Genomic DNA, 13,039 nt, shown 5'->3' on the forward strand with positions numbered 1-13,039 from the left:
AAAAGTGTGGTGTATATACTCCATGGAATATTATTCAGACATAAAAAAGAGTAAAGCCCTGGAATTTTATAGAAAGTGGATGAATATGGAAGATTTGTTGCTGAGTTAAGCAAGTCAGGCTATGAAAAATAGACATTGTATGTCTCCATTTAACATATACTCTGTACTCTATGGTAGAGACAGAAAGACTGCAGGACATAAAAGCACTGAAAATTGTTATGGACAGTAGAGACAAAGTGGAAGGAGAGTGTGGGAGGGGAATAGTGTAGGAAAGGAAATATGGGGGAAAAATAGAGAGGTAAGACATTAGTGGGACAAAGATATGGTTTATAATCTGTCGATGAGGATGTGTATAGTATTCTCAACTGGACTGGACTGCAGTGTATAGCATGCTGGGTAAAGTCTGTTTACAATCTAGATGATGTATAGCAATTAAATGTATAAATAATAATAAATGCAAAAAAAAAAAGACTACAAATCAGGATCCTTTTACCCAAAGGTATTTACTAGGATGCCATGCTTTATTTACCACTTGGTTAAAGAAAATATCAGGATTAAGAGACAAATTTGAAACCTTCTCATTAATAATTCAATTTGAATTTTGTTTATGGACAATGTGAGTAGGTCTCATTGGAGCAGACTCGAATCACATGAAACTATAACTTTCTCTCTGTGAATTACTTCTAAGGGAGAACACATAGCCATATGCTTGCTTTACCAACATGATGTATTATTAGGTTCACTGAATGACAATCGACTGATGTCACTGAGACCTGAATTTGAGTCATCAGCTCCTCCATGAAAGGAACTGTATTATTCCCTGTTCTGTCCTCAGGCTTTCACAGGTATGTGCTTCATGTATGTTCCTAATCACTATAAAAACCTTACTGGTTCTCTCATTTTTCCTTGTATGACTGTCAATCTCTTCTCCATCTTGGAAACAGAGTGGTCACCTTGCCTTAGGCGGGTCTCTCTATGTGAAGACCTTGGGGCAAGCATTTGACACTTCTTGATTGAATTCCTTGTCCTGAGGTCTTCATTATGGAGAGACTCACCTAAGGCAAGGTGACCACTCTGTTGATGATAATGTGTATGATATCTTCAATTAGACTGGTGTGAAGTATATTCATGTTGGGTAATTCATTTTACAGGTTGTACTGATGTACAGTAAGAAAAAGATAAGTGCTTGAAGGGATGTGCTGAAAGTGAAACACTCTTACATTGTTGTGGGAATGAAAATTGGTCCAGCCATTGTGGAGAACAATACGGAGGCTTCTCAAAGACCTTCAAATAGAACTACCATATAACCCAGCAATTCCACTCCTGGGTACCCACCCAAAGGACAGGAGAATGCTCGGTCAGAAAAGTTCTTGCACAACTATATTTACTGTAGCATTATTCATGATTGCTAAGACATGGAACCAACCCAAATATCAAAACAGATGAATGGATTGAAAAAGTGTGGTGTATATACTCCATGGAATATTATTCAGACATAAAAAAGAGTAAAGCCCTGGAATTTTATAGAAAGTGGATGAATATGGAAGATTTGTTGCTGAGTTAAGCAAGTCAGGCTATGAAAAATAGACATTGTATGTCTCCATTTAACATATACTCTGTACTCTATGGTAGAGACAGAAAGACTGCAGGACATAAAAGCACTGAAAATTGTTATGGACAGTAGAGACAAAGTGGAAGGAGAGTGTGGGAGGGGAATAGTGTAGGAAAGGAAATATGGGGGAAAAATAGAGAGGTAAGACATTAGTGGGACAAAGATATGGTTTATAATCTGTCGATGAGGATGTGTATAGTATTCTCAACTGGACTGGACTGCAGTGTATAGCATGCTGGGTAAAGTCTGTTTACAATCTAGATGATGTATAGCAATTAAATGTATAAATAATAATAAATGCAAAAAAAAAAAGACTACAAATCAGGATCCTTTTACCCAAAGGTATTTACTAGGATGCCATGCTTTATTTACCACTTGGTTAAAGAAAATATCAGGATTAAGAGACAAATTTGAAACCTTCTCATTAATAATTCAATTTGAATTTTGTTTATGGACAATGTGAGTAGGTCTCATTGGAGCAGACTCGAATCACATGAAACTATAACTTTCTCTCTGTGAATTACTTCTAAGGGAGAACACATAGCCATATGCTTGCTTTACCAACATGATGTATTATTAGGTTCACTGAATGACAATCGACTGATGTCACTGAGACCTGAATTTGAGTCATCAGCTCCTCCATGAAAGGAACTGTATTATTCCCTGTTCTGTCCTCAGGCTTTCACAGGTATGTGCTTCATGTATGTTCCTAATCACTATAAAAACCTTACTGGTTCTCTCATTTTTCCTTGTATGACTGTCAATCTCTTCTCCATCTTGGAAACAGAGTGGTCACCTTGCCTTAGGCGGGTCTCTCTATGTGAAGACCTTGGGGCAAGCATTTGACACTTCTTGATTGAATTCCTTGTCCTGAGGTCTTCATTATGGAGAGACTCACCTAAGGCAAGGTGACCACTCTGTTGATGATAATGTGTATGATATCTTCAATTAGACTGGTGTGAAGTATATTCATGTTGGGTAATTCATTTTACAGGTTGTACTGATGTACAGTGATTGAATGTATAAAATAAAATAATGAAAAGAAAAAAAGTGCAATTGAGAGATAAGTGAGAAAATAAGGCAAGAAAACAAAGGAAGTCTGTCAAGTATATGTTTATGAAAAGGTTATCGCTTTGGGCAATAAGGGTTCAGAGCCACCAGGGACTTCTTGAAGGCTGAAGAAAACAGTGCTGGCCAGTGTGATAGCCACCGGTCACATGCTACCTGACAAATTCAAAGTTAGTTAATATTTCTAGTGGCTTAAATGCAATGGCATTGGTGTTAGCAGATGGAGTTTTATGCAATTGAATTTTTGTCTCGTCTTGGAGTTTTTTTATAATAAGAGGGGAAATAATACTTTGGCTGTACTTTTCAGGTTCATTTGCCTTGGAAGGGGCTAGAATTGATCAGAGAGTTTCAGATGACACTAGAGTAACAATAATCTGAGACTAATAATAAATAATTGCTTATATACTGCTTTATATTTGTAAAATATGTCCACTTTCTCTATTTCCAAGGCCTTCCACAACATTTAAATTTTGCATAATGATCTCCATTTTACAGACATGAGAACTCAGAAAATTTGCAGGCTTTTCTAGGCTGAGTGGAAAGCAAGCAGTTGAACAATCGGAGGGCTCTTTTCAATACACAGATGTCTTGGAGGTCTGAAATGTGAAGGGGAAAAGAGAAGAGGAAATGTGATGGTGGTGAGGTGAGTGGCAGGGGTGGGTAAGGTCAGAAATCCCAAGGACTTCTCTGTCTTCCCATCTCGGGTAGATCCACATCAGGACCAAATAAAATAAGGATTCACGTGGAGTCCAGGTATGTGTGCAAACAATGGTCTTTCATTACAGGCAAGGGGTCCCACATGATATCTCATGTAAGAGGTTGTGTGTGGAACCTAGAAGGAGAAGAGGGAGTCATTTTAATGAGCAGCTGATATCTGGCATTCTTTTGAGTAAATGTATAAGCTTCTCAAGTCGTTTTTGCACCAGCTGGTGGGATCTGCCAACCTTACTATGCATCTCTCTGGTCTGTCACTTTTGATCCCACAAAACCTTGGCTACCCTAAAGTCAGGGCCTATGGAAAATGACTATCCACCTTAGTGCAGTAATGGGCCCTTTTTTGTGACCTTGGCATGCACCTGATAGCGGACAACTGCTGGGTGAGCTGTATGCGTGGTGTCCTCGGTGGCATCGGTAAGCTGGGCTGAGGGAGATGCAATTGACTGAGAACTAGCTAGCTCTGTTTCTGTCCATTTTCCCACCACCAAAAGCACATGAGAATGCAAATATGTGATAATACTGTAATTTAGGGCTGGATGTGTAAACGGATGTTTCATGGATAGAGCAGTTTTCCATTACATCTTTTGACAAAATTTCAGCGGACTATACATATGTAAAATTGGAGATTTAATGTTAACATATGAATTTTAAAATGTTCTTTAAAAAATTAGAAGAATTTGACTCCCTAATACTACATGACAGCAGAAGTCTGGCTACAGTACACTGCAGCATGCCAGGGTCTCATCTCTAACCAGAATATGCTTAGGCACTGCAGGTGGCCCTGCTTACCTATCTTGTGTTCCCTGGCTAGCTTCTACAGGCATACATGCCTTTCAGGTCCTATTTGAGGAATGCTTTAAACCAATTCTAATTCCTTAAACATTTCTTTGCAAACTATTAATAGCAAGAAGTTACTCACAATCTACTCCATGCAGTATGGCCAGAAATCCATGTCGTATGGCCTAATGGTTGATAAACTCCATCTTAGGCAAAATCTGGCTTTGGGTTTTTTCTTGTTGCATGTTTGAAATTTATTCTTGGGTTATAGCTTCTCTAAACAGGTGAGAATCAGGGCTGGAGAAACATTGTCTGGACTATACATATAATCAGATACAGCTGGTCCTGACATTTGTGTTTGGTGACTGATCATTATTAATTCTTAAATAATGTAAGTAGCTGCCAAAATAAGTAAACAAGTTTAATTTTTTTTTGGGGGGGGGTTGAGGTTTTTGTCTTAGGGCATGTGTGCTCACTGGAGAGAGAGACTGAGAGAAAGAGAGGGGAAGTGAGAAATCATCTCCTAGGGGTGAGGCCATGCCACAATTCCTTCTCTTCCACTCTCCTCTTGGGATTTAGGGCACGCATGCACACATGCCTGGCATGAGTTTTAAGCCACTGGGTCTGGGACTTGAACTGTGTTCAGCCATGTGGGATTCCAGTGACATAACTGCTATGCCATCTGCTGACCTGCAAATTTAATACTTATTTTAAATTAAATACACTTCTAAATAAATAAAAATAATAAATGAGAGCAACTTATGGCCTAATGACACGAGACTGCTGTGACCTCCAACAGCATCTCCCTGAGATCTTTTACAAGGTGAAAAAAAACCCTGTTCTATTTATTCTTAAACCTCTAAACCTTTAATTGGGGGGTTTTGTGTGTGTGTGTGTGTGTGTGTGTGTGTGTGTGTACAATTAAGGCTTCCTCTTTTTTTTGGGGGGGGGGAGGTTTTTGCTTTAGGGCATGTGCTCTTGCCAGAAAGACAGAGAAAGACAGAGAGACAGAAAGCGAGAAATCACCCCCGAGGGGGATGGCCACACTGCAGTCCCTCCTCCTCTGTTCTCCTCTCAGGACCTTGGGCACACATACACACACGCCCAGTGTGAGTTTAAGCCACCAGGTCTGGGACTCAAACTGTGGTCGACTACATGGGAGTCCAGTGACAGCCATTATGCCAACTGCTGGTCCCAAGGTTTCCTCTTTAATTTACTTTGAAATGTGAACACAATTCCATTTTATCACTTTTGCATTATGCCCCTAGGTATAAGATACCGAATTTGATCACTGCTGTTACTAGCCACAATTCCCCCAGTTTTTAGTAGTGACTGTTACAATATTTTCTTAAGTTACAAGCCAGATGGAGGTAGCTGGAATCCTAGAATTCACTAAACACTAAATCTTTCACTGAGAAGGGAGATAGTTCACAAAAAGAGACATGATACACTTTGTACAAGCAAACTCTCATAGCTTTTAAAAATGAGACTGCCAACCTTAATTAAAAGTCATCTTATGACATGCTATTTAACCTCCTAGGAAGGAGTATATACCCTATGCAAGTGAAGAATGTGGCAGATCTCCTATAAACAATTTGTATGCCCTCCTTAACTTAGCCTATCAATGACAATGACAAGGTGGTAGAATATACTGCACTATAAAATCACTATATTGCTTTGTGAAAGTTACACTCCATTTGATTGAAAAAAGATGCTGAATTGTGTGCGGGTGAAAACATTCTTCATCATTCTGTAACAGAAAAGGGCCAGATAGTAAACATCTCAAAGTGCTTGCCAAGTTCATTAACAGACAAATCTAATCACCCAAAAATGTCAACAAATGACCTTTATCCTACTCAAAAGTCATTGTCTTATAAAATTAGCCATATTTCCCTTTCACCGAGAGAAAGTCTGGGTTAAACTTTCCACATGTGCTCTAATTATGTTATAATATTATTCATTGTATTTGACGCACACGCTCAATACCAGTATTAGTCATACCACACTGAGCTCTTTATTACCAGAAATACATGATATAAGTTTTTACACCATAAATGTTCAAATTCAATAGGCAGATGGTACCTACTGAATTTCCCAAACTGGATTGGTTAAATTTAAACACAATTTGATGGTTCACACATTTGTGTAAGGAACTTTGATAAATCCAAATTGAATTTGATGACATTTACAAATATTTGTACTGTCTTATTGGATGGTTGCTTGATTCTGATTTTTTTTCACCCCATTTATTTCCTCAAATCTTTTTTAAGGGAGGCTACTCTATGAATTGACCAATGAGAGATGAATTAAAAGATGTGAGCCTCTAGACTAGCTTGTTCACTGATTTAAAGGCTCTGGCTACAGAATAGGAAAAGCTGTGAGCACCAAATATTGTAAACTATGAGATGTATCTTCCTGTGTGAGGCCTTACAAACAGAAATAGCTTGCCTTACAAACAGAAATAGCTTTTTTTTTTTTCATTTTTCATTAGATTTCCATTTAGGATCAATGCTTTCAAAAGAGCATTTCAGGGAACACTAATCTCAGTAAAGCCCAAATGTTCAGAGAATTTGGGGCAATAATAACTTTTCTTTTTAGAGATTTTTGCTACAGAGTATGTGTCCTTGAGGAAAGAAGGGAAGAGACAGAGAGATAAAAAATGAGAACTCACTCCCCAGGAGAGTGGCCATGCTGCAATCCTTTCTCTGTCATTCTCCTTTGGGCATGCATGTACATGCACCCACTGTGAGTTTCAAGTCTCTGGGTCCAGGACTTGAACCACGGTCCCATGTGGGAGTCCAGCACTTTAACCACTGTGCCACCTGTTGGTCCCAGGGCAATAATTATTACAGTATTTTTTAAATGGAACTAGTTATGTTAGAACATTTTATGTAGATATCTAGATTTCTGATTCTTTTGAAAAATTGAAGATATGACAATGCAATGATTTTGTTCTTACACAGGAACAATTTTTTATAGCTTCCTTTTATGTACGGCATGTGCCTTCCATAACCAAGTGATCATACAACATGCCTGGATTCTGGAAGCTTTTAACTGAGTCCACCTGTTCTAGTCTTTCTTGAAGATATATAGTTCTTTCAATGTATTAGAGGCTCAATTCTTTCAGTATATATTTCTATTTTATTTAAAAAAATTTCCAAATTAAATTTGATTTATGCAAATTTTCTCCACATTTTGGAATGTACTGTTTTAGATATTTTGGGGGAGCTTATAATTTCATTTTTTCTTTCAAGCTTACAGGTGAAAGGCAATTTTGAATATATTATTTGGTATATGCACTGGGACTATAAATAAAAGAAATTCTGACTTGGTAGTAGGAATTTTATGCCACCTTCTAGCAAATATTTGTGAAAGTGTTTGGGAAGTCTAGGATTCCACTTCTCCTTATTGATACTTTTATAGGGCTTCAAGAAGCAGAGTCAGTATAACTGGTTAGAGTGTGTATACATTCAATGAGACTTCAGCCATCTTGGTAGAGATGAAGGAGGCTCTTGACTTCACCTGAAGTTTAACAAGTGCAGATTACAGGACCCATTGTGGGGCTGATGTAGTAATAGGCCCTAGCAATATGCATTCCAAAGGATACAGTTTAGATAAAAAAGGATATATATGGGAGATGATAGGATGAGTGATAAAAATGGGAAGCACTAATATGCTTAATTGTATCGGCTAAATAATTCTCATGAAGGAAAGATAGATAATAACTTCTTTTGGAGGTCATGAACCTTATCTGTATCATCTAGTGACCACTATGGAAGCCCAATAATAGGATGAGATATTTCATTTTGCTGACATGGACATTACAGTTAAAATAGTACATCTCTGGTTTTCAATATATTAGGGTAGGAAATAATGGCTGTGATAGAAGTAAAGACGTCATAGAAGTTCTGGTGAACTATGATTCTCTGACCAGGATATCATGGATTTGGTTCAAGCCAATCTGGATGAGAAAAAAAAAAGTTAAAAAGCAAATAAAGAGGACAAGTAGGTTTAGAAAGAAGCTGTTTACCACTTTAATAGGGCTGTCCAACATTTGGTCACATAGATCATTCTGAAACCTAATTGTTTTCATAGCCTTCCTATCTCACCAGAAGAAATCTGAATACTCTTGGAAAAAGCAAAGCAAACATAGAAAGAGGTGCCATGATAAGACTTGTTGCTACAGCACTATGTAGTTAATGATGCCAGACTTTGGATTTGATCAGAGGAATTTTTGCAGTCTAGGATAGCTATACAAAGCCTTAAGACATTGTATTTACAGGACTTATTAATACAGGGATCCATAACCTACCATAACTCTGTCAGAGTCTTAATAGCATGATGGAGCAGTTTTCCCTTAAGAATCCTCATTTTCTTTTCTGTGGAAAAGCTAGGAGTTCTAAAAATATTTTCCTGGAAGAGGTTAGAATGGTTATTATATATCAATTGAATATAAAGTATGGTTATGTAAGCCAAGCTTGCATGCTAATATCGCACAGAGTAGAAAGCAATAAAACAGGACGATGTGCTTCCTTGGGCCATCAGGTAGAAACAGAAGGAAGTTCTTGATTCAGTATCATTATGATGCCTCAAATTCCAGGAGTCCACTGGTAGCTGACCTTCTAGTATCAGTGCCATCTTGAATTCTCAAAAGGGTATGTCTTCCTCACCGATATTAAAAGAAATGACAAAGAAAACATAACAGACAAAACATCCAAAACTCAAAGGGGGTATATCAGCCATCTCAAACTGTGGTACTGTTCATTTCTTGAAGAGAATATATAATATTTCAAAATATTATATATACATATATTTCAAATGGTACAAAGTAACTATAGATCCAAATTAGAAGATAGTTGATCGTTCTTCATAATCCCAAAAAATTTCATTGAGAAAACTCTTTTGTTAAACCCACTTTCCATGGTGTTGCCAACAACTCCGAGTCTTCTCATGATAGGCTATTTCATTACACACAGTAATCGCACTGTGATTATCTGGTAGCCAGTCAAAGTGCAAATAAGAAATCCATTTGGCTTGTAAATGAGGAAGGTGTTTTAACTTCTCAAATGACTTTCCATGGAGTTGGTTTTTCTTTACTATCACAAATGGTTCTGTTAGGTTCTTGGGTGAATCTGAAACCAAAGAAAGACAGACATTTCAGGAGGAAAAGTATAATACGAAGATACACAAAGAAATGTGATCATGAAGAAAATGAGGACACCTTCAATTTTTAGGATGTTGCTTCTTTTAGGTGATCTGAAGTAAAAATCTTTAAAATTGAAGTAGTAGTTCTCAAATGGTGATGAAAACATATTTTCGTCAATACATTAAATTAATTTTTGTCACCACTGAAGAGAAAGACTCTTGGAGCAACTCCCATCCAAGAGTGACTCTTAAGGTGTGCAACCTATGCAGTTGCATGGGGTTCTGATTTAATGTCCTGCTGTTGCCATCTTGAAATTATGAATACTTTTTGAACAAGAGCTTTATATTTTCAGTTTTTACTGGGCCATGCAAACTATATAATCAGTCTTATGTCTATCTGATGATAGGTCAATTGAGAAGGTCATTTGGCAGCTTTGTAAGTTGGTCTGCTATAAGAAGTAGAGGGGTGGCATAAGCAAAAGTTGTTCCTAAGCTTAGATCACATTTATGTAGGAACACAGGCAATCTTTGCAAGGTAAGGAACTGTTCCACTCTATGGTAATATTCAAGGGTGATCAAGAGCATAATTCTCTAACTGTAGATGCCATTTAATCCATTTGAATATGGTGTTGGAGACTCAGATCTTTCAAAGGATGCATGTACAGAGAACCACTTGTTTAGAGTATAAATGATGATTTTAATAGAGTTAAAATCTCTACTCTAATGTTCTAGAAAATGAGGCATTTTTCCTTATAATCTCTTAATTCTTCATAGTTTTAGAAATCGACTGTTCTGAGTCCGGGAGTAGAAATCCATTTAAAGCTTTTGGGGTTACGCAGAGCAATAATAAAAGTTTGTGTTCAAAATTTGCTTGGGCCATGGGCAGAATTTATGAGAAAGCTCCACATATTTATTTTCTTATCCTCTTATAAATGGTAGATCCTTCCAAACTTGGTTTTCAATATTCCAGTGGTCTTTATCACCTTTAGTTTATGCTGTCCTCTTTTTCATCAGAAGGAAAGAAAGAGGTGATATTTATAAAAGTGAATTGCAATTACTTTATTTACTTATTTTTTTGGTGAGATTTTTTGATATTGGGTCTGTGTGCTTGCTGGAGAGACAGAGAGAGAAAGAGAGACAGAAAGCGAGAAATCACCCCCCAGAGGGAATGGCCACGCCACAATCCCTTCTCCTCCATTCTTCTGTCAGGTTTTAGGTGTGCACGCCACATGTGCCCAGTGTGAGTTTTAAGTCGTTGGGTCTTGGACTTGAACTGTGGTTAACTATGTTGGAGTCCAGTGACACAAACATTATTCATTCTGCTGGTCCCAGTGAAATGACCTTTTAATAAAGCCTCTGCTCCAATCCTAGTCCCAACTCTAGGCCCCATCTACTATGGAAGACCAGAAGCTCTGTCACATTCAGTATTACATCCCCAAGACTTTAATACACTAAATTTAAATAGTATAGGATTAAATAAATATGTTGGCTGAAGAAATGAATGTGCTCACTTGGACTCAGGAGCAACTATAGTAGTACAAATTGGTCTATTCTTCCTGCAACCTCTAAATCTTGCAATATTCTCCATGTCTTTTCATCTTTTTCCAATCATTTATCTTTCCTGGTAGCAATTGCTGTTATTTCTTTAGTACTTTCTTTATTGTCTCTTAAAAAGGTATTCTTGTAAAATGGACTCTAGGTCATATGCGACTAATTCAGACATAGTGGAGTATTGAGTGAAGAAGAAGGTGGACTACGTCTAAGCTGGTACTTAGCCTTTTCAGTAATATGAAAGAAAACCATGGAGTCATTAGAATGGGTCGAGATTTGCAAAATCAGAGATATTTCAGGAAGAGGGACTCAGGACGGTGTGCACAAATGATTGCCCTGGACTTACGTTGGGATGACCACATAAAACACCAATTTGACAAGATAGTAATTATGATTAGTTGTATAACCTAAGTTCTGTTAACTCCCCCTTGTAGGAAATAAAATTTCACTTTACGTTGTACACTGTTAATTTTCTCACTAGTCTGAGATACATTTACATATCAGACTGAAGCAAATCCAAAGTTGTTCGATACTTACCAAGATATTATTGTAACAAAGCCACAAGAGAACCAACTCTATATTGCACTTAGTCTTACAGTCCATTTCAATAGACAAAGCCTTAGGAGAATTAGTCTTTAAGTTACTTCCCTCACTATAGATGGAGCCTATTACTTAACTAATGATAGTTAGCAATAACCTTGCTAACTTTACAGCAACTGAGCTATGGAGACAGGAAAGGAAAAGACTTTACCAGCCCCTCCCATAGGACTGGCTGAGAAGATTTTAATAGTTCAAGCATTGCAAAGCTTCTAAACCAGAATTTAAGGGTTGTTTTGACCATTTGATTATTCTACCTTATTTATCATTGTTTATCTGTAAGCCTCTTGTAGAGAATGGAAACCAGTCTTTCCGCCCTGCCCTGCACCTCCAGAAGAGACACTGCCTCCCAAGCAGTGACTGCCCTGATACTATGCTATATGTATTCTGCTTGTGTCAAGCCTCCTTGCTGCTTCAGCTTCTTCATTTTTTGCCCCAAGACAATAAACAACTTGCCCTTTGTTTCTTTTTTACTTTTTAATTAATTAATTAATTAATTAATTAATTTTTGGAGACGTTTTTGCTATAGGGTGCATGAGCTTGCCAAACAGAGAGAGAGAAATAAAAAGTGAGAAATCACCCTTCAGGGGGGATGGCCATGCCGCAATCCCTTCTCCTCCATTCTCCTCTCGGGATCTTGGGCATGCATGTATACACGCCTGGCATGAGTTTTAAGTCATCAGGTCCAGGACGCGAACCGCGGTCAACTACATGGGAGTCTAGCGATATAGCCATTATGCTAGCTGCTGGTCCCTTTTTTAAAAAGATTTTTTGCCATAGGGCATGTATGCTTGCAGGAGAAAGAGAGAAGAGGAAGTGAGAAATCACCTCCTAGGAAAGATAGCCATGCTGCAATCCCTTCTCCACCATTCTCCTCTAGGGATTTGGAGCACACCCGCATATGCACCCTGTATATCTTTCAGGCTGCCAGGTTTGGGACTTGAACCACAGAGTTGGCCATGTGTGTTCCAGTCCCTTAACCACCATGCCTACTACTAGTCCTGCCCTTTGTTTCTAAATGTATTTTATACTATCTCTTCCCCTGTATGAGTCCAGTTCTGCGGAGACAGTTATGTATTCCGGAGTTCTCTCTCCCTGGTGCTGGACTTACTGGTTAAATTCCTCTGCTTATTCACTGATTTTTGTCTCTTTGTGGTGGGTGGCACGGGCCTGGTTCTGGACCCCCTGAATGAACATCCCTGGCAGGTCTGGCCTCATCATCCTCTTTTAAGGGATATTCTTCCAAATCTCCTGGAAGGAAAGCTTTTGCCTAATTGCACTTGTCTTTCTTTTCTTTTTCCCTGTGGATTGTATCATCACTTGGAGCCAACATCCTCAAGTTTTTCCTTTCCACTGTGCCCTGTTAACCAGGCCAGTCCACTTGCTGCTAGTGTAGACAAGGCACGACATGTACACTCTCCACCCTCCTTAAAAAAATGAACACCATAAAATGTTAAGTTAGATCACACTTTGAGACATGTTTATATATCTTGGAAACACTTCAGAGAATTTTGTCTTAGGATGATTAGTTTGGAGGAAACCTATAAAGTAGGAAGGTTTTTAAAAGTATTT

The 13,039-nt window shown here is 38.1% G+C and overlaps 1 protein-coding gene across 2 annotated transcripts in view; it reads right to left on the minus strand.

Moving 5' to 3' along the window:
* Nucleotides 1–7,677: 7,677 nt before the first annotated feature.
* Nucleotides 7,678–13,039, minus strand: part of TAFA1 (TAFA chemokine like family member 1) — a 593,415-nt gene continuing 588,053 nt past the window's right edge. For both annotated transcript variants that reach the window (XM_006160360.1, XM_006160359.1), the window contains exon 5: nucleotides 7,678–9,306. In XM_006160360.1, coding sequence (XP_006160422.1) covers nucleotides 9,289–9,306 — 18 coding nt within the window. In that variant the 3' untranslated portion in view covers nucleotides 7,678–9,288. The remainder of the gene's footprint in view (nucleotides 9,307–13,039) is intronic.

Source organism: Tupaia chinensis, unplaced genomic scaffold (assembly GCF_000334495.1).
Source record: "Tupaia chinensis unplaced genomic scaffold, TupChi_1.0 Scaffold000682_1, whole genome shotgun sequence".
Classification (NCBI taxonomy): domain Eukaryota; kingdom Metazoa; phylum Chordata; class Mammalia; order Scandentia; family Tupaiidae; genus Tupaia; species Tupaia belangeri.